Source organism: Pinus tabuliformis, chromosome X, assembly GCF_031772625.1.
Source record: "Pinus tabuliformis cultivar Carrire ecotype Pingquan chromosome X, CPIR1, whole genome shotgun sequence".
Classification (NCBI taxonomy): Eukaryota; Viridiplantae; Streptophyta; class Pinopsida; order Pinales; family Pinaceae; genus Pinus; species Pinus tabuliformis.
In genome coordinates this window covers 585912447-585935150 of record NC_142308.1, presented here as the reverse complement: position 1 = coordinate 585935150, position 22704 = coordinate 585912447, and the positions used below count along the sequence as shown (strand labels likewise).

Sequence of the window (22704 nt, the reverse complement as noted above, 5' to 3'; positions counted from 1 at the left end):
AAGCGACGGTGGGTAGTGGTCCTTGTACGTTTCAAATCTTGCACAGGTGACCAGACGGAAAATTCTCACAAGGACTATATAATAGGTGTCAGGAAGGCAAGGTTTAGGTGACAGTTTATTATATAATAGAAGAGATGTGATTGTCCAAGTGGCGGGCTTAGGGATTGGGGCAGAGCATACGTGGCAGTTTAGGGTTGGTCGGCAAACCAAGAAGCGGAGATCAAAGGCAGGAGCGGACTAGCGTGTTTCAACCTTACCTTTAAGCCCCTGGACCTTCAATCATGAGGAGCCAATGGGAGGAGCCCATTTGGCTGATGACCTCACCATGCTACGACAGAGAGTACCCCGAGCGGAATGAGTTATTTGCTAGCCCCCAGAACCAATCAGGGTCGTCCATTTACTCGTTGACCTTTCAACATCGGCGTTGCCTATCTCATTAATTCTTGTGCAAGTCTCACAAGTCTCACCGTTGGATTTGGTTTTAAGAGCGCCGGGGGTGTTGAGGGATGGTGATCTCAATGAGAGGAATGTGCCCTTTACTCTATTCATAATAGAAACTCATCAAACCTCTCGATCATATTGCGTTGTGGTTAAGCTCAAACCTTTGATTCGTTGCACCATGGTTTAAGTGTCAAGAGAGGTTAGTCCTCATGACTTCCTCAAAAGTCACTACACTATCTTGTTTATTCTTGATGGTCACTACACTATGTGCTATCTCTAGAGGAGCATATGAGATCCAGAGATAACAAGGTGTAAGAGGAATCTTTTACGAGGAGTCATTAAAATGTGTCAGAGAGTGTAAGAGGTGCGTAAGGGCATTAAAGAGAGAAAGGAATGAATCCATTGAGAAAGAGGGTAACATATGCATTAATTGAGGGGAGTTATATTGAGAGACTTGAATTTCTTTTCAATAATAATAATAATTATAATAATATCACAAGGAGGAAAATAGTAATAATAATAATATTGATGATTAAGTTAAAATTTAAACAATTGAGATTGATTAAAAACAAGTTAAGTGATTTTCCATCATATATATATATATATATGATTATGAATTGATGGAAGGTGATCTACTATTTTTGGAAAGTCATGGTTGCAAAGGAACATGACTTTCTATTTTTAGAAAGGTCAAAAATGAGAATTTATTCAAGGAAATTCATCCCATAGCTGCAAATTTTCAACTATTTTGACACCATATAAATGTGTATTCAAAACCAACAAGACTTATACCATGCTACATATGATGGCATGAATATCCAAGGTTGCAGTGCTATTCATAAATGCAAAATAAGCACTCATCAAGTAATTTACTGAACATTGGTCAAGCAGATCTAACTTGGGCTATTGAGAAGAGAAACTAGCATCCTCCCCATCCCTCTTCAAATCCTGCTTGTGACATGTTTGCTTTTCATGAGCCAATTGTTGATTGGGTCTGTTCATGAGCCATGAGGAATATATTGCTCACTTTGAACTAGAGTAGTATGTTGCTTAACAAATCCATTTATGAGGGCCTTAATGATCTACTTAGTGAATAATTACAAATCCAAATCCATTTGTGGCTATACTAAGCAAAATGTCTACTACATAAGTTTCTGCAAACTAGTAACTGAGAAAAAGCTAAAAATATTGAACTTCATACCAAAATTCTACGGAGGTGCATTAGATAAACACCAACCAGACAGTTCTAGTCTACATCAAAAACTTGTGCACAAAGATGAATGTCGCGGCAAAAAGGAAAAACACAGCTTGAAAATGTGAACTTTGTCGGCCTTCAAAAATAACCTTCAATCTGTTGAGAAAAAAAGTGAGTTGGAACAGGTAAACAGAGAGTTAAAGTTTGTCTGCATAACATAAGTAGCTCCACACAGATCTACATTATATGGAGATGCCCTCCAGTCTCACCTAGAGTGGCAAGAGCATAATAAATGGCAGCAAATAAACTACAAATGGAAAGCCTAGTAATGCGCTTCCAGACAAACTCCAGCCAAGAATCTAAACACTTTTCCATAAAGTTGAAGATGGCTAGATTCTCCAAAATAATAAGATCAATTTCAGATTTACAAAAAGAATTCATGTTTAGAAATGCATATCAAGGTTACCCATCCTCAACAAAAAGAATTCATGTTTAGAAATGGTAAGTTGCATTATGGTTAAATATTTGCATACGATATTTTTGAAATATTCTTTACAGAAAAAAACATAAACTTTCAAGACAGGCATAAAGAACATATGAAATGAACAGGATACATTTATATGTAAAGTATCCTATGGACATTACCCAGCATGAAGAAAACAAACAAGAAGCTTCTTGGATAAAACATGCAAAACTGCTTTGAAAAATCTCATCTGTACAGAAACTACATTACTGAAATCTCGCATCATCAATGCTCGACTCTTCTGTTGTTTGCTATTAATAATGATACAGTAAGCTATCTATCCCTCAGCCACTAACAACTTCTAAAAGGTACAGTACAGACCAAGAATAAGTTTTGCCAATCCCACCAGTACAATCTGGCATATAGGTTGTTTCTTCAGCATTATTCCTTTCTCTTGCCATGTTGACGATAAGTTCTTGATAAACCATGCACTTCATTGAGAGATATCCTTTTTATGGTAACTGATTGGGAAAAGCAATATACATTTGACCAGTACATGAAACAATTTTATGGCATTTTAACCAATTTTGCTTCTGATAGCAGACATCAATGGCTGTTCAGATTCTTTCTTAAGAGGGGAAATTTTCATCTTCTCTCTCTCAGCCTCCTTCTCAGCTTTCTTCCGTTCAAACTCTGCTTGCTTGCAGTTCTCCTGGTGGACTCGCTTAAATATTGTCATAAAATTGACAAGAGTTGTCACCACTGCATATTCAATTGTAACACAATTGATGAGTTTCAAGAACACAGGGTAAAATGATCTTGATTTGACAAGTAAACATGAATCTGGTTTTTATAATCTCTTCCCATAGTTCATCTTCCTCTCTTTTCTGATCTAATATGAACTGGCTGCATGTCAATTTGATTGACGTATGCATATCAGCAATACCCATTATTTTCTCTAGCTTGTAAAAAAAAATAATAAAGATTTCAAAGCAACAAAAGAAATGACAAAAATTGAACTCTGCTTGTGCATAAGAAGCCTCTCTTCTCCAGTCAAAGCAGGAAATATCTTTCTGAAAATCAGTAAACAATAATTACTTCTGCTATCAGGTTTCCTAGTTTTCATTCCAAAGTTTTTTACTGTCACAACTGCAATGAGGAATAGCTACGTGAACAGATCATGTATTTGTTTAACTTTCAACATTAAAATTTCTACTCTGCCAACATACGTTCTAATAGCAAAAATCCAGCATCCTCCAGAAACATAACATCTTCACCCATTCTCTCTAGTAATTTACATGACGTAAATAAAGTGGTGACTTGAACTTTTAACCAGATACAAACCAAGATAACATTCCATTTTAGAAAAATTACAAATTCACTAAAAATAACACCCGAGACATGAAAAGCTAAATTTATTAATTAGAGAGAACGGGATGAAAAAAAATATGTCAAAGAATACCCTGTTCATATGGGCAACGTGCAGGATCTTCTCCAAAATAAAGAGCAAGGGCATCTGCATTCCGACCCTGCAATTAAGATATGATGTCAGTTAATAACAACACAGATCACACTACCAACAGACACGTATATCATTTCTTCAGAAAATTACATGTGATGTATAAAGGAGAGAACCCATACCACTTCCGAATAGAGAGAAGTAAGAGACCTTGCATCAGCTTCAGCAGTATTAAGGAAGCCCTTGAGTATCTACAAAAAATACAAAGTTACAAATAAACAGTTAATACTTATGACGAGAAAGGGAAGGGGATAAGAAGTTTGCATAATCAAAATGTTGTCCACATCAACTTCAGCAATATTAAGGAAGCCCTCAAGTATCTAGAAAAAATAGAAACAAATAGTTGACAGTTCTGAATCCAGGTAAAGAAGGCAGGGAGCGAGGAAGATTCCATAACCACATTGTCCGGACAATTTGATGCAAGAAGAAATCCACATCAAGGAAGTTAATTTTAAAATGAACATGAATAAATGCACTGGAAAGTAAGACATCAAAGAAAAGCAGAGAAAATGCTTTTAGCAGTGATCTATGGAATATTCAACAATTAAATCATGTGATCAAAAGCATGAGCATTACACTTATCCATGATTTTGATGCAACCAGAGCATGTAAATGGCATATTTAATAAAAATAATACCAACATTAAACAATCACAGAAATTTTACTATCACAAGAATGCGATGATAGTGATGTAGCTTCATAAAAGTAACTACTAAAAATAGAAGCAACTGTCACCGTTTAGAAGTCAAAATGTATAGAATCTTCTGATTCAAAAAAGTCCATGAGCAACATAATTTGGAAATTGGAGATATGTCCAATGTTATTACATTTTAGGTCTACATTGAAACCTTAGAGGCAAGATGATCAAAAATCTTCTTGATTCATTTATATTAGGTATCTTAAAACAAAAGAATAAGACTTTTCATCATTTTGAATACCTTCCTAAATCCTTCAGACACTGGACCATCATTCTCTGATGCAATTAATTCCTGTTCAACCTTCCCTAAACCTTTACTTATAGATTGCATCTCCTCTGCCAAGGTCTTCAGTTGGATCTGATTGAACCAGAAAAAGAAATTGCAGCTCAAGGTTATGAATAAGAATATAGAAGACATGAAGCATATATCATTCTGCCGCACAGTTTACCTTTGAACCAGCTTCTAAATGAGGAAGATCCTTGTCAAAGTCCAGAAGTTCTGGTAACTTATCTGCAAGCACCTGCCATAGAACAATGAATTCAAATTCAAACAAGGAAATTTGAAACAAATGGTCGAACTGCTAGGAAATAACAGGTCACAGTTGAAAACTCATAACACTTCAAAAGAATGAAAATAACTGAAGCTCAACCATGCTGATCATTGTGGCTCAAGCAACAATAATTTCTACAATGCTTCAGATGTATGATAATAGCAGAAATTTGATCACGCTGAACATCATGACTGGGAAAATTCAACAATTAAGAGTTACAAGCGAAATTCATCCGATGTGATTAGTAAGTATGTTCAACTTCAACTAAAAGCGTCTCAAGAGAAAATCATAAAATACACTATAGGTAACAGTAGTTTGGCTGATTTCAACAAATATCAACATTATTGTTTTTTAAGTCTTGAACAGGTACAGTATGACCAAAGAATGGAAGGTGATATTTTCCCCACATTTTATAAACATTTTAAAAATGATCATTGAAATCAAACATCTAATTCAAAAATTATTTTCCATGATGTCACATATCCAGTCTCCTTACTAGACAGCAAGTCAAACACTTTCAGATTGTGCATTCAAACAGTAAATACTATGCGAGTCCATAATCATATGGAGAACAACTTTCAAAATTGCAATTGTAAACACCATTCACTACCTAGTCTTAGGCATCCAACTTGATTGTCAACAGCAGGGCCAACTACAGGATTACACTTTGAAATCCCCAAAGTTGATATCATAGGATCCCAGTTAGACAGGGAAGATAAGCAACACAGCAGCCAAGAACCCTCAACCGGTCAACACACCAGTACAGGTTACAAGCAATACCCTCTACTAACTCTTGCACTAGTACAGCCAATCCCTCCACCAATATTCACCACTGGTATAGGAAAACCCTCTGGCAGTCCTTCCCCACTGGTACAGATAGACCCTCTGCCAGACTACTTACTAGTACAGGAAGCCCTCTGCTAAGCTAGAAGCTAGTACAGGTTTCATGCTCAATAGATTTCTCCTCAGCTGAGAATTCCCATTTCACAGTAATCTAGGCTAATACATTAGCAGCCTGGCAGAGTATTTTAGCCTAAAATCAGCGAGTATTCCCCTGTGCACCCCAAGTTTCCAAAGTAGACAACCAAAATTATGATGAGTAACAGCAATATGACCAAATGATAGTACTCAAACCTCGGCCTTGAGATCAAAGAATTTACCTCACACACACACACATATATATCCTAGTGGTTGCAAGGAAAATAGTCATCCTGCCCACCCGGGTTCAAATTCCACATTGTAACATGATGCTCTTGTTTTATCATTTGTTGATTATAATGATCATCATGAGATTGTTGGCAAAGCCTCCAACAAAAGCTGATTTACCATGGGTACCATCCTCAAAATGAGGGGGGAAGTGCCCAACAGGTTTCCACGAGATATATATTTCAAGCAAAACACACACGTGCGTACGGGGAAGTGCCCAACAGGTTTCCACAAGATATTTATTTCAAGAAAAACAATATCACAAGCATTTTTACCGAGGTGCTAAGTCAGGGGGGGGTTATAAAAGAACACTCCACACACACGCGTGCGCAGTAAAAATGTTTGTGATATTTATACATTGCCACATGTACAAAAAAGGGATACCAAAATGGGGCATTGTATTACCCTCCCCAATGAAAAAAGCACCAGCCTTAGTATGGTCCTTGACACTCGAACAAAATTGGGTGCCTTTACTCTATGGTGTCCTCCATCTCCCAAGCACTTCATTCAATATGTAGGATGCAGAAGGGCTCACTTTGAAGAGTACAGTCAAAATTCCTTTTGAGAATGCAAAAGGGCTCACTTTGAAACTATCTATATGGAGCCACCTAAGTCATGGATCAATTCAAACATGCAGCTAGGATCACCCACATATTTCTTAAGCAAAGAAACATGAAAAACTTTATATTCTCTAAAATTTGTAAGCAATGCAAGTTTATACGCAGCACGGCATTTCTCTAAAATTTGTAAGCAATGCAAGTTTATACGCAGCATGGCCCATATGCTCTAGAATTTCAAATAGCCCACGATATCAAGGAGATAGTTTGGCATAACTTCCTAATTTGAGGGAGTTTTATTTGGGTTTCACTCTTAAAACTTGTGACCTCCCATATCAAACTCTTTACGAGCTCTACTCATTTGTGAATAACTCTTCTACCAATCCTAGGTTGCCTTTAAATTTTTTCTTGTTCAAGGAAATTTTCTCCTGTTTCTTTCAACGATTTTGGTCCAAGTCTAATTCTATCTATTCAATTGTCCTGACCCACTGGAGTCTTGCATTTTCTGCAAATTGCAATGCCTCGAATGATCTCACTACCAACAATGGATGCTATTGACTGATGTACACAAACTCCACCATATGCAAGTAATCTTCAAACTTGGATGGTTTGTCCATGACATACAGCCACAACGTGCCTTCAGTGACTTGGTTCACTTCCTTGGTTTGTTCATCAGTCTAGGGATGATAGGTTATGCTAAAATTCAATTGTATGCCCAGGCCCCAGTTTATGAAATTAACCTTTCTATAAATTGGATGTATAATTTGTCTCTTAAACACTTTACTTGGGCACGCCATGTAATCTAAACACTTATTTTATAAATACTTTTACAACATTGATAGCCTCGCAAGCCAAACCAATATAAAATGTGCCACCCTAGTCAACATGTCCATCACTATCACGATGGAATCAAGGAGATAGCTTGGCATAACTTCCTAATTTGACGGAGTTTTATTTTGGTTTCACTCTTAAAACTTGTGACCTCCCATATCGAACTCTTTACGAGCTCTACTCATTTGTGCTTAACTCTTCTACCAATCCTAGTTTGCCTTTAAAATTTTTCTTGTTCAAGGAAATTTTCTCTTCTATTTTTTTCAATGATTTTGGTCCAAGTCTAATTCTATCTATTCAATTGTCCTGACCCACTGGAGTCTTGCATTTTCTGCAAATTGCAATGCCTCAAATGATCTCACTACCAATGATGCATGCTATTGACTGGTGTATACAAAATCCACCATATGCAAGTAGTCTTCACACTTGGATGGTTTGTCCATGACATACAGCCACAACGTGCCTTCAATGACTTGGTTCACTTCCTTGGTTTGTTCTTCAGTCTAGGGATGATAGGTTATGCTAAAATTCAATTGTATGCCCAGTGCATGAAATTAACTTTTCAATAAATTGGATGTATACTTTGTCTCTTAAACACTTTACTTGGGCACACCATGTAATCTAAACACGTATTTTATAGATACTTTTACAACATTGATAGCCTCGCAAGCCAAACCAATATAAAATGTGCAACCCTAGTCAACATGTCCATCACTATCATGATGGAATCATGCTGCCTTGTTATTTTGGGTAAACCAATAACAAAGCCCATTGTAACCACTTGCCATTTCCACTCTAGAAGTGGCTAAGGTCATAGCAAACTTCACATCAATGCTTTACTTTAGCCTTCTGGCATCCTAGGCATCTGGAAATATATTCAACCATGTCTCTCTTCTTACCAAGCAAAAATATTACTTCTCCACACCACAATTGCTTTATGCTAACCGCAATGCCCGAGATAAGATGTTAATTTTCCAAGTACCAGTTTCAGATTTAATGTCTCATGAAGTTATTTTACCCTCTGAAATTATTTTACCCAGTAAATGATTTTTTCCCACAGTAAATAAAATTGAAAACTACAAGCAGACAATTCTCTAGCACTTTAACTTAGCAAATAGCAGCAGAAAATATTTCAAAAAATACCCCAAAAAGTCAAACAAGATAGCAACAGAAATTAACCCTCCAACGTCTCATTATTTAATTTCTCAAAGCAATCATGGGCTCCCTAACCAAGGAAAATGGCCCTCATAATTTACAAAGAAATTACAGCAAAACCTTAGATAAATGCTTCCAGCAAAATCAGCAACCAGCTGACTTCCACAAGCCCACGCGCATCCACAAAAAATTGTTGGTTGCCTCACTTGTGTGGGTCCTTGCTAATTTATTCAACTACAAAAGATTCTCCTGTTGTCTTTTTCCTTCTTCCTCAACCCCTATGAATCTCTCACAAAAATCTGCAATATTACTCTTGCAAATTATTCAGAAAAATCTCTTTTTGAATTTCTCTCTCACTTGTGTTGTGTCTTCATCCTCTCCCTTAGGTTACTTTTATAATTCTCCATAGGCCAAATCCCTAATCTCCAAAGTGATTGAGGGCTAAGATTAAATCCTAGCCTTCTTAGATCAACGGTGGAGATTAGATCCAATACAATTAAATAACTAAATATTTGTCCTTAAAAAAACATTAGCCCAAAGTCAACATTAATTAAATAATTAATCAATGTGTTTTTCCTAAGTTAAAACTTAGGGAAAAGATCATATTAGTTGCTCTTCTCGAATAACCACCTAAAGAGGACTTCTTCTCCCGCATGTTAGATACAACCCTATGCAGAAGACCTTCTAAAGTTACAAAATCAACATAAGAAGCATGATGCATCTCTCGAACAAATATTCCCTCAAGTGGAAATGGGCAAATACATCTAGCCTCTGTGTGAAAAGTCCATCTTTTGTAAGCCAAAGTACTTCAATTTTTGGGTGTGTTTTTTCTTTCACCTTCTGCAATTCTAATTTACCTAGATGTAGTACTCATCAATCTCAAGAGCTTTTTCTTTCACCTTCTACAATTATATTTTACCTAGAGGTAGTAATCATCAATCCCAAGAGCTTCATGTGGTCTTCCTCACATCAAACACAATCTTTGATGGTAGTTAAATGTCTTATTTTGTTGAGTTCCTCTTAAACTTTATTCTTTTGCTTTATATGGTTGACATCAAAGTTACGTTCAGTGAGAAACGCAAACTACTTTCTTTGTATGGTATTTAAGTGTAAATAAGTAAACAAATTCTCCTGTCACAATCTATTCTCAACACAAAGTTTCTACCAAGGAAATAGTGTATCCACATTTTCAAAGCATGCGCTACTATAGCAAACTCTAAATCATGTATGGCCTAGTTGAGCTTGTACTCCTTGACTTTTTAAGACTCACAGTATATGAACACCACTTTGATTCAGGACTCCTCCGATACCCTCCACATGCATCTATAGAGACAATAAAGTCTTCATTTGGCTCTACAATCTTCAAAAAAGATGCATTGGTCAGGAATTTCTTTAGAAGTTGAAAGATTTCTTGACACCTTGGTGTACTCTCTAACATCTTTACCTTCTTTTAGAGGGATGTGATAGGGTAGGAAATTGTTAGGAAAGTGCATGGGATGTAAAAAGCTTGTGATCTCCTGGTCCCTTGTTTATTTATGACTTACATTTGGACAGCTTAGAATGATTATAAGCTTGCTAAGCATGCTATGAAGGTATGCTTCTTGATATGATAATTGGCATAGTCTACAAGGGTGCATTTGTTGAGGATGATGAGTGCCTGAAACATGTGGAGTAACCACCTTGGAGGAGGAAATTAGGAACTTGAAGGTTAGGCCCATGTCCCTATAAGCATGTAACCATTTATACACATTTTGGGGAGGAATGCTTGAGTTGAGGAGCCATTAAATGGAGGGCACACCATCTTGGAAGAGTGCTTGACATGTGGACACCTAGCTTGGGTTGGACAAACTCTAGTCTGACATGTGGATACCTGGCTTTGAGAAGCACTCTAGTTCGGGACTTGTTTGTCAAATTAACATGGGGTTGCCTGTAGACTTAGTTCATATTTTTAATGTTGGCCTCTATCACCTTAGTTTAAACTTTATATAAAGGGAGGAGTGTGCCTTTCTTAAAAAAAATACTACTTTGTATCTTAGAGATTCATAGTTGATGTGATGCTAGCCATTTGGAGAATCTTGGAATATAATGTATGACTTTTATAGCAAGGATTAGTGCATTTGTGATGATGCTAGCATTAGGGTTCCTTGGCTTGTGAGATACAAGTGTTGAGCATTGTAGCTTGTGGGATGCAAACGTGTGAATCCCCATGATCGTTTGGTGATGCAAGTGGGAGATCTTGGGGTATGACAGTCGGTGTTGGCTTGTTTGGATGCTCCAAGAATTGGGTTGTAGAGCTTGGTGGTATGCCTTGCTTGGCCTTTGTATTGTAGTTTGGTTTTGCATTGCTTCTGGATGCCCTCGCTAAGATTTGAATTGTAATGAATAGTCCCTGCTTGAGATGAGGTGAGAGGACTTCTTATATGAGCCTGGGATGAGTTGAGGTATCTTCATTACTATGATAATATGATGTGAACTGTTTCCGTCCTAAATTTGTGATTGCAGCTCTCATTTTTTAATGAAATGAGCAAGTTTCATGGTTGTTTTAGTATGCTGATTTACTGGGACAGCAGGGCCGAATGTTAGGTTGTTTACCATGCTTAATGAAAATTTCCGATCTGATTTGTTGTTGTTATATTTCTGCTGGAATTGAAGTAATTTTCTGGTGTGTGTATTGAAATGGACCTTGCCTTAAAGGGATGTTGAAATGATCTATGCTTGAAGTCTTTGTGATGCCATTCGGAGAAGTACCATTGGCCAGATTTGAAGTTTCCTGTTGGGCTGCTGAAGAAATTGGTTTTAGCGCTAAGGCTGAAAACTCTAGCAAGTAGATTCTCTGCATCATAGAAATAAGGGAAATATCAGATAGTGCAGATTTGAAAATTTATACAGCAATCCTTGAAAATCCTCCAATGGACCTCTTGTAATATGCAAAAAGACATATGAATGATCTCATGTCAGAAACACTTATTGGTTTAGGCCACCCTATAGTAGCCTCAATCTTGTTTGGATCAACTGAGATTCCTTCTTCAGAAATATCTCGACCAAGACTAAGATCCTAAAGAAGAACGGCTACCAAAGAACCTAGGAAGAAATCAATTAAAGAAAAGAGGGAGGAAACAACAAGGAGAAAAGTTTGGGGACTCTAGGAATATAGGCTTCAAATGAAATTTCATTAGGGGTTAGAAATAAATATCTTCATAAAAGGTATAGGAAAGCAAGGGTTGTCAAGGATCCAATTAGGTGACAGCTCTAAGCCTTCATTGGAGAAATAATGAAAATAGTCTCCTGGAACAATAGGGGAATGGGTTGCAAATATAAATTGAAGCTTTACGAGATCTTTAGAATCTAAGAATCCTACCTTCCTACTCAAAAATGAAACAAAGCTTGAAGATGGAGAAATACTAGAAATTGGTAGCAAACAATTGAAAAAAGTCCAGAAACAGCAACAAACTATAGGGGAGCATCTGAAGCATATGACATTCCACCAATATCACAGTAACTCTTCTAATTGAATTCACAACAGTCGATCAAGACATTGATTTTACCAACAACACCAACAGTATATAGCAGATTGCAAAATTCTCAATCACTCCTAGTGCTGTTACACCAGCAAATCTTACTGTACAGAATTTACCAATTTACAAACTGTAGCAAACTTTATAGCCTTATACATTAATTAGTCCTATCAGCAATACTGTATATTCGTTTGATACATATACAACCAACTTACAAGTCCTTAGTTTCCCTGCTGCCTCACAATTCCTTTTCCGCTCAAATTACATCCCACAGGTTTGGCTTGAACCAACCCTTGCTGCTGCCTTAATAGGCCTTGCTGCTCACAAGGCTTCAGAGAGGATTTTTGATGTCACATTTGACCCTCAGAAGGGATCCACTGCCTCGATTGACCTCCAATGCTATCACAAAGGTGATCCGCTACCAGAGATATTTTAGGATCTTGCTGCCACATATTAAAGCCTTGTAGCAGAGCTACGCTGCCCAGATAAGCTTCTCTGTCACAGGATTAGGTCTATGCTATGCCAGATAAACCCTCCCTGCCCAGATTTACTTCACTGCCCTGAATATGGCCTTAAAGAGGAGCTGCTGTACTAAAGTGGCCTTCAGAAGTGGCTCGCAATCACAAGATGAATCCCTCAAAACTCACTGCCCAGAACAAGCCTCAAAAGCCCAACACTGCCACAGGAGAGTGGCCTCAGTGACCCTCGCTGCCCAAAACAAGTCTAAGGTGTCCACGCTGCTTCAGAAAATGCCCCGAATAAGGCCTTAAAGAGGAGCCACTGTCTTAAAGTGCCCTTCAGAAGTGACCCGCCATCACAAGATGAATCCCTCAAAACTCGCAGCCCAGAACAAGCCTCAAATGCCCAACACTGTCACAGCAGAGTGGCCTCAGCGACCCTAGCTGCACAAAACAAGCCTCACATGTCCACTTTGCTTCAGAAAATGGCCTCAGGGGTCCTTGCTGTCCAATTAGGGAATTAGTTGCCACAGAAAGTGCTTCAAACAAGCCTTGCTGTCACAGAAATATACCTTGCTGCCTGGGGTAGGTCTCGCTGGCCAGTTAAGGCATTTGTTGCCACAAAAATGTGGTCGCTGCCTCGGGTAGGGCCTCAGGATGCTCTGCTATCAAGATTTATCCCTTCAATAACTTGTGTTGCCACAGAACTCCTTTAAAAACCCTTGATTGCCACAAACAGATGGATGATGCCTCATAAATTATGCTAAACAGAATAAAGAGAGAATTGGCTAGGGTGCAACTTTCACCACCGAAACCAATCAGAAATAAAGGGTCTTAAAACTCTCCAAGAGTCTCAGCTCACAACTAAGAAATATCCACAAACCATGAGATGAGAAAAATGGTTCTCCTCTCTCCTTTTTACAGATTCCCTTTTGGATCTCCCTGTTGGAAAATCAAAGTCTTTGAAGATTAATGTTGATTTTCCTTACTTGATAATTACTTGTGATATTTGTTGGCTTTTTATTATTTAGTTTTACTTCTTCATCAAGCAATTTCCAAAACATGAAAATCACAAAGACACAAAGAACACAAGATGTATGCTCCAAGCCAAGGCAAAACCCCACAATTGAGGAAAACCCGAACAATCCTCTTCTTATAGAATCAGATCAAAATGAGACCTCCAAGACCCAAAAACCAAGACCTTCTCCAAGCATCAAGTCAGATCTCCAATGAGATTTCTTCCAAACAAGTCAAAGTCTACCAGAGTCAACGAAGGTCAAACTCTCCAAAATATGCTCTTGCCAAAACTTCGGTCCTGCAACTTCAAGTCTGCAATTCGGCCTGCAATCTTCAGCCCTGTAACAGTTGCAGAAACCCTAGGATCTTTGCACGTGTGAGAGAAAATGATCAAGAAATCAGATTTTCCTTCTCTTTGACTGCACCTCCTTCCTTGTCCTTCACTCTTCTTTCTTCCTTTCTTGGTGCAGAGATCGAATGCTTAAGTGAATCAGAAAATAGATCAAAGTCTCTTCCAATATATAACCTTCTCAAGGGGTTGAATAGGCCTCTCCTAGGCAGACTTTCTCTAGCACAGCCAACTTGGTCTTGGGAGACAAAAATCACTTTCTAGACTCAAAAGTCATTTTTCTTTCTTGTTACAAATTGCCCAAATAGGTCTTGTACATATGACAATGATTCTTTTGACTTATTAAACCCTCAGAGCATGAAGAACATGCTTGACCTAGACTTGAGCATGAAACCCATGCTTAAATAAAATTATTTTTCTTCTTTTACATAAAATAGAAATTGATACAAGTACAAAGATAAATATGAAGACTGAACCTAGTTACTTTTCCAACACTCCCTCTTAACTAGGGAGGTATTCATAATGATTCAACAAGGTTATGTCAAGTTGAAATATTCTCATAAGAAGGGATCCATATTGATAAGCATCAATGATAGTATCATCATAGCCAACATTGTCACATTACCAAGGCCTTAACAAGTACACTATATCTCTCACAAGATCAAAGCACAATGTTGGGAGGCATTCCATGGGACACCACACTGCCTCACTGAGGTACATACTCCACCTAGGATATCTAGAGTATGTCCTCCACCGGACCATTTCCCTCAAGGAAATGTATGTCCACAAGACCATTCTTTATTCAAGTCCATGTAATCGATTTAGGATCTCCATCCTAATCCATCACAGTACATGACTCAAGAATGTTTGTCCAAGATGCTTATCCAATCCACCATTCTCCTTATCCATGTCCATGTACTTGACATAGGATATCAGTCCTAATCCATCACAATACCTAACACAAGGAGAACCAGTGTCCAACCTTTCTCCCTCTCAACTTGAGAGGAGAAATCCATGTTCACTCCCTCTAAGACAGGGAGAGTGCATCAACAAGCCTCAGATTGTGTCAGAAGTAATCAGACTTCCCTTACATCCTGCTATCGGTGTAACTTCCTCAACCAGCCCTCTTATCGCTGAGTTTGCTCATCTTGCAACTTCTTGAACTAGGGCTAAAAATTTGTCTCCTAACAATCCATGATCTTGTACTTGAGGTCTTCACCAACTACATTCTTAACTATGTCCAACACTACTACCTGCCTTGAAGATAGTAGATCACACAGTTCCTTCAACTAACTGATTATCACGTAGCAAGGTTAGCCAATCTATTGTTCAGTCAACCTTGAACACAACTTGGCTGACCTTTCCAATCAGTGTCTATCAATCAACACAATTCCATCGACTCAAATAATTCTACCCTCTAGTTTTTATTCTCATCTTTCGAAGATAGCCAACTCTCAAGGCCTTCAAATAAACCTTCTTGTCGGTCCTCTAACTACCTCTTAGATGATTGTTCTTAGGGTTTCTATACACAACCCTCTAACTGTCTTATTGTTGCTTCAAATTGACAATCCTTAGGGCACCAATCAAACTACCTTTCAATAGTATCTTAGTTGCTCCAAGATTACTATCATAAGGTCTTCCAAGCACACACCATTTGATAGTGAATGTCCACTACTTCACTATGCTTAGGGTTTTCACAATTCTACACATACAATAGTGAACCAACTCTCACGCTCACTGTATAAAGAATTTCTTCAAGTATGCCCTCTAAACAATCTCAGATCTGAGTCTGCACCATACAACCATGTCTAGGGCTCCTTGTACCTGGAAAACACAACAGCAAATCCTCACCAAAGGACCCTCTTGCTGGGCAGTTTCCATAGAGAGATGTGACCTTGTTTTGGAAGGCCTACTAGGTAATTCGGCCTCCAAAATAGGCCCTTCGTTCAACTTTCTATTTCACAAAAGTCCCATTCCTTCTTAACTGTGAGAATCCTCCTTTTGCCTAGAACCAACCCTCTAGACTTCGGCCAAATTTCCTATTCAGATTTGTACTTAGGGCATACAAGGAACACCTACTTGTTTCCCTCCAACAGCCACAAGATGCTCCAACAATCTGTCCAATCTTGAACCATCTATCCACTAGCAAAACGTCACCAAAAGGAGCCAATGGTTCTTAGCTCAAGTGGTTGGGATTGTGGCTTGCCACCCCACCCACCCAGGTTCAAGTCTCCGGAGGCATGTTGTAGCATATATTAATTAGGCTCAAGGAGTAGGCGGCCCCAGGGAGTTTTCACTCCATCCGTGATCAATATGGGACGTCTCGGCTCTTGCTTGGTCATTGGGTCTTTCCTGTAATTTAAAAAAAAAAAAACATCACCAAAAGGAGATTGGCATACCTTGTTCTTTACTCCTCTTACAACTTGGTTTTGTGTCCTTATCTTCACATTTCAAGCCTCTGATTAGGGCATACTAGAACCACTACTACAGGCCTTCCAACCCGGCCTCCGCTGCTCCAAAGGATTGTGGCTACCCTTTTTCTAACAAGTCCCTTCCTTCGTTGGCCCTTAAGACACCTTCTAGCCCACTGTTGCACCTTTTCGTCCCTCAAAAAGACACCTACAAGAGCTCGGAATCCTACTAAAGTTTGGCATGTTCATAGGGATAATCTACCACAAAAATTAACACAGAACTTTTCCTCCTCTTTGCTGACTACTACTTCTAATGTGGCCCAATACAACTTGAGAAATCAACCAAAACAGACCTTCTCCTTAACTTGTATCAATGTCAGATCTTGGAGGAGATGCCACGTATCATTGGTTTAGCTTGTATCATAGTCATGCATTGCCTTCGGGAGAGACAACACATATCATTGTAGAGATAGGGTTACCTATCTACCATATGAGATCATGCCACTATAAATTAACGAATTCAATACCACTGTAAAGTTTTATCAAGACTACTGTACCACAGAGTACAAGGTATGTGAGTATAGTGTGACCATTGCGAGACCACCCATAACACCTTGCACCGTTAATATCTTACTGTATTATATCCAATTCAACGTGTCAAAGCTATACCCAATCAGATTGTGTCATCTTGTTGTTCGTCGTTATGGGAATTAACATTTGTATTCACATTTTGTAGGAGCTCGGATCAAACACATTGTAACATAATTGTATCATGTATACTTCTGAAGTAACTTAGATCAATTCATGTACATACTATAGTGACTTGGATCTCAAACATTATTATCTTCTTGTACTTTGTTATTGGTATCTCTTGTATCACTACTCATTGGAATTACAGTAACCCAAGAAACTCACTTCCATCCTCAGTCTAGTAGCTTAAGGGAATTCACTTCTTGTCAAGTCGTTGTCATATTGTCATAGATCATTGTAGTATTTCTGAGCAAATACCCCCCTAAAGCTTACTCATATCATATATACATATTATGACTTGGATCACAAACATACTTATAATCTTGGCAACAGTAGCATACTTTGCATCATACCTTACACCTTAATTCTTGCATTACTCATATTATTTCTATCAGCAGAACTCGGATTTCTATCAAGAGGAAGAACTCAGTTTTGTGTCCAACAACATTGGTATTACTCCACAGTGAAACTTGGGTTCTTAAGTCAAAGGTATAGCACCCACAAGATTTCATATTACTACATTTATTCTCACAGAACTTCACATTTGTCGTGACTTGTTAAGAGAGTTGCTTCCAAGATGTTAAGGTCTTCTTCTAGCCTTCAATGGTGGAACTGCTATAGAGATATCTTCAATTATGCCAACGAGAGTGATCTTCAAGCCTCTTTTTATCAACCTTAGCTCTGATACCATGTTGGAAAATCAAAGTCTTAGTAGATTAATGTTGATTTTCCTTACTTGATAATTACTTGTGATATTTGTTGGCTTTTTATTATTTAGTTTTTCTTCTTCATCAAATAATTACCAAAACATTAAGATCACAAAGACACAATGAACACAAGATATAGGCTCCAGGGCAAAACACCACAATTGGGGAAAACCCGAACAATCCTCCACTTATAGAATCAGACCAAAATGAGACCTCCAAGACCCAAAGACCAAGACCTTCTCCAAGCACTAGGTCAACTCTCCAATGATATTTCTTCGAAACAAGTCAAAGTCTACCAAAGTCAACAAAGGTCAAACTCTCCAAAATCTACTTTTGTCAAAACTTCGGTCCTGTATCTTCAAGTATACAATTTGGCCTGCAATCTTCGGCACTATAAGAGCTGCAAAAACCCTACGATCTTCGCACGTGAGAGATAAAATGATCAAGAAATCATATTTTCCTTCTTCTCTTTGACTTGCTCCTCCTTCCTTGTCCTTCACTCTTCTTTCTTCCTTTCTTGGTGCAGAGATCAAATGATTAAGTGAATAACCAAATAGGTTGAAGTATCTTCTAATATATACCCTTCTCAAGGGGTCAAATAGGCCTCTCCTAGGTCGACTTTCTCTGCCATGGCCGACTTGGTCATAGGAGACAAAAATGACTTTTTACACTCAAAAATATTTTTTCTTTCTCGTTACAAATTTGCCCAAATGGGTCTTATACATGTGATAAAATTATTTTGACTTATTAAACCCTAGGAGCATGAAGACATGCTTGACCTAGACTTGAGCATGAAGCCCATGTTTAAATAAAATTATTTTTCTTCTTTTACATAAATTACAAATTGATACGAGTACAACGATAAATATGAAGACCAAACCTAGTTACTTTTCCAAAACTTCCCTCATTTAATTTGAGGGGCTAACAAGTTTCCCTCCATTTTACCCCAAATTTGTGTTTTTCCACAAGTTTTCCTCAAATTACCGCAATTTACTCAATGTTACCCCAATAACATTGAATAATGGGTTTCCCCCTTTACAAATGATTGTAGCCTACGAGCTTGTATAGGCTACTTCTTCCTCCCTTAGGCAATTTAATTAGAAGAGGACATTGTAGTCTCCCTTCCCGATATTGCTTGCCCTCAAGCAATTGCAAATTCAAGTACTGCAAAATTTGTTCCCCTTCCCACGTGGCATCCTCTTCATGTAAGTTCTTCCACCTAATGAGATATTATGAGATCATTCGGCCCCTCAATCTTCTCTCTCGAACAACCATGAATGCCTCTGAAATCAATTCTAACTACCCTTCCTCATCCAGAGGGGGTAGCTTAGCGGAAGTAGTAACCTGTTGATTGACAACCTTCTTAAGGCATGATACATGGAAGACAATGCAAACTTTGCTTCCTTCTAGTAGCTCTTGCTCATATGCTACTTCACCAATCCATCGAAGTACTTTGTAAGGTTCATAAAATCTTGGATTTAATTTTTCGACACCGTTCTTCTTGCGTGAAGACTATCAATATGGCTACAACCTATGAAAATAAGTCTCCCACCACAAAGTTGTGCTTTGTTCTGTGTCGGTCTGCATACATCTTTTGTTGGTTTTGGGCAGTCTACAAATTCTCCTTAAGGACCTTAAGGATGCCCTGTCTCTCCTGTATCCAGTCTTTAACTTTTGAAGCCCTATTATCCCCAAATGCCAAATTAGAAAAAGATGGGGTGTCATACCCATACAATACTCTGAATGGGGTCATCCTAATAGTCAAATAATAAGTTTTGTAAAAGTGCTCCCCAAGATGTAACCATTTGATCCATTCTTTTTGTTGCCCTGTCACATAGTTATGCAGATAACCCTCAATCCACTTATTCACATTCTTTGTCTAGCCATCTGTTTGGGGATGATAGTTGGTACTAGGGGTCAAATCTGTTCCCACTAGTCTGAAAAGCTCCTACCAAAATGCACTAATAAATCTGTCATCTCAATCACTACCTATATTTTTAGGTCATGGAGTCTAAGTACCTCCTTGAAGAACAATTTTGCTACGTGTATGGCCTTATAATCAGCAAGAATCACGAAGAAATGTGCAAAATTGGTCAACCACAGCAAAGAAGCAATCCTTGCCTTGTGCCTTGGGTAGACTCGTGATGAAATCCATCAAGATGCTCTCCCATTGTTCTTTGGCAAGGGTTGTAGCAATCCTGCAGGATGAGTATGCTCAAGCTTGTTCTTCTAACAAGTCATGCACTCCCTTATGTGCCTCAACACATCGTCCTTGAGGCCCTTCCAATAAATCCTTTCCCTGACCTGTCTGTAAGTTTTGAAGAACCCTTGTGTCCTGCTAATGGCATGTTATGTGCGGCCTTCAAGATCTTCTCCTTGAGTGCGGATTCAAGGATTAAATATATCATGTCTTTATAGAAACTGACATCATCTACTATTTTGTACCAGTCATCCTAGAAGACGTTCATCCATCAATTTACATGAAAATTTGTTTTTTGGAATATTCCACCAAGAGGTGGGCCTTCTGATGCAGGGGCATCTGTAAACTCCATTGAACCAGAGGTCAAAATCTTTTACTAGAGGAGTTGGTTCCTCAGTGAGTAGGTTTGTTAAGATAGAGTTGGTTTGGATTGAAATGTAATTCATTTAAATTAGATAATTGTTGGGATTTGTTTCATTTTCCCTATATTGGTCCATTTGATCCTATTTCCATGGATATGGACCAATACTATGATGTATTATTTATCGTTTGCTTGATCTAATAATAATCTAAGTTGCAGGAAACATGGGCAGGGGAGGAGTTTCCGTACGGAAGCGGAAACGAAACTCAGAAATGCATACGATACGGCCGAGAAACGCGTTTCCAGCCGTACTGGCACATTTCTCGAGGCAGAAACGTGGTCAGTATGGCCGGAAACGTGTTTCTAGGCCGTACGACGCCATTTCCGCATGCAGCTTGACTTTTTTTATTATTTTGTCTTCTAATTTTTAATTAGGTTATTAAATGAACTTCATGGTAATGTTAAATTCTTAAAGTAAAAGTGATAAGAGAATATCACTTTTACTTGAATTTTTAACATTACCATGAAATGACTCAGGATGTTTGAGAGTGGTTTCGCCCTCATTGGATTTCATATGGAGAAAGTAGAATTTTAGATCTCACTCAAAATCCAGCAGACTTATCTATTTTTCATGATTTCAGGATTGGGGGGATTGCAATGTTTCCATTGGATTTTATCATGTACTAGGGTATGGAACTTGAATTTAATCAAGAGAACCAAGCCCTCTATGCAGGGGAGACTCCCAATAATCAAGAGCATGTAGGGTACTAGGGTATGAAACGTGTATTTAATCAAGAGCACTAAGGTCATTCGACTATGTAGGAGACTCCCAATCAAGCACGAGACAAGAAATTAGAAATTTCTCGTGGCTGATTTTGGATATTTCTATTTTCATTATGTGATCATTCACGAGTAAATGTGATGTAAATTTAGAGACTTATAGTTTATGCATTGACAATTGACAATTTTATCATAATGTAATAAATTAGAATGTATCATATATGCTTTATGATTGCACATATTTCTTAAATGTCCATATATATATATATATTTGTGTTTCCCCATTTCCAAAATTTGGGGGGTCACGTTTCGTACCCGTGCCCGTTTCAGAAACTCGTACCCGTTTCCCCGTTTCATGCAACTTAGATATAATAATCAAAGTGTGGAGTACAAAAGTGATTTTTCCAAACTAATATTGTAACCAATCTTCATTTTATTTCATTGATTGCATATATATATATATATATATAGTATTGGGGGCCCATGGGGCTTTGGATTGATGGTGAATGGGTGCATTGTTAAGGCACTCCTTGTGATAGGTCACCGGTTCAAATCCCCCGTGGGTGCTTAGGTAGTATTATATATAAAAAATATATATATATATGTATAGTATTGCGGGGGTCAATGTTACGCTCAGGGTTTGATTTGAATCCTCATAACGAAGACAGAGGTGCCACCATTATCAAATAAACTTTGTATATATCCAGTGCCAAAATCTTTAACGAGGTTGAGGTTGGAATACACAAGCAGAGTGAAAACAGAGGCAACCACTTAGTTTTTTTTAAGTTTCGACAAGATTTTGTTTGTTGACTGAGGTTGGGGAGACAGAATTAAGTTCCTGTCAAGAGAACCCATTGTGAGACAGATTCCCCAAAGGTTTTTCCCCAGGCGATCGAAGAGGGAGTACATAAGGGAACGCTAGGGTGACTAGGCGTTGGGCGAATGTGCCAGCAAATGTGGGAAGACCAAGGTAAGGTGGGCTGACAAGGAGAGTGTCACAAAGTGAAGTGGGGCCAATACAGTGGACAACACAATGTGAAAGGGACCCACAGGGAATGATGACTCCTCCTAGAAGGGCAAGGCTTGTGCGCTTTTAAAAATAGTCAGCAACAACCATTGACAAAGGGCATGGACGACATTTGTCGGGAATAATTCTTGTTCCCCGAAATCTATCTCCTGGACGATTCCTATTGTGCACAATTTTGGACATGCCAAGGTGACATAAGGCAAGGGAACATGTCCCAGCTAATAAAGAGTTGTGCGCCAAAGTAAAGGGTCAGAGACCCAAGTCTTGTGGTTCGATCGCGTGATGTGGAGAGAGAGTAAAATAAAAAAGGTCAGGAGCTTATAGGGTAGGGTCGCATCGGTGCAAATTATATGTATATGTGTTGGTCTCGGCGGCCATTAAAAAATTGCTTGAACCCGATGGTTTTTCATTAAGGTAAGCCTCTCCTCTTTTGATTATTATTAAAGCTCAGCTACAGTTGTTCGTTAGGACTTTGGAGGATTTTGACCTCTCCACCACTCATTTTATTATATAA

The 22704-nt window shown here is 38.3% G+C and overlaps 1 protein-coding gene across 2 annotated transcripts in view; it reads right to left on the bottom strand.

The window, feature by feature from the left end:
- Nucleotides 1-2287: 2287 nt before the first annotated feature.
- The window catches only part of LOC149141372 (formin-like protein 18), a 29399-nt gene continuing 8982 nt past the window's right edge, over nucleotides 2288-22704 (bottom strand). For both annotated transcript variants that reach the window (XM_089450091.1, XM_089450092.1), the window contains exons 13-17: nucleotides 4765-4836; nucleotides 4557-4673; nucleotides 3741-3809; nucleotides 3562-3628; nucleotides 2288-2861 (exon numbers count right to left, since the gene is read on the bottom strand). In XM_089450091.1, coding sequence (XP_089306217.1) covers nucleotides 2677-2861; nucleotides 3562-3628; nucleotides 3741-3809; nucleotides 4557-4673; nucleotides 4765-4836 — 510 coding nt within the window. In that variant the 3' untranslated portion in view covers nucleotides 2288-2676. The remainder of the gene's footprint in view (nucleotides 2862-3561; nucleotides 3629-3740; nucleotides 3810-4556; nucleotides 4674-4764; nucleotides 4837-22704) is intronic.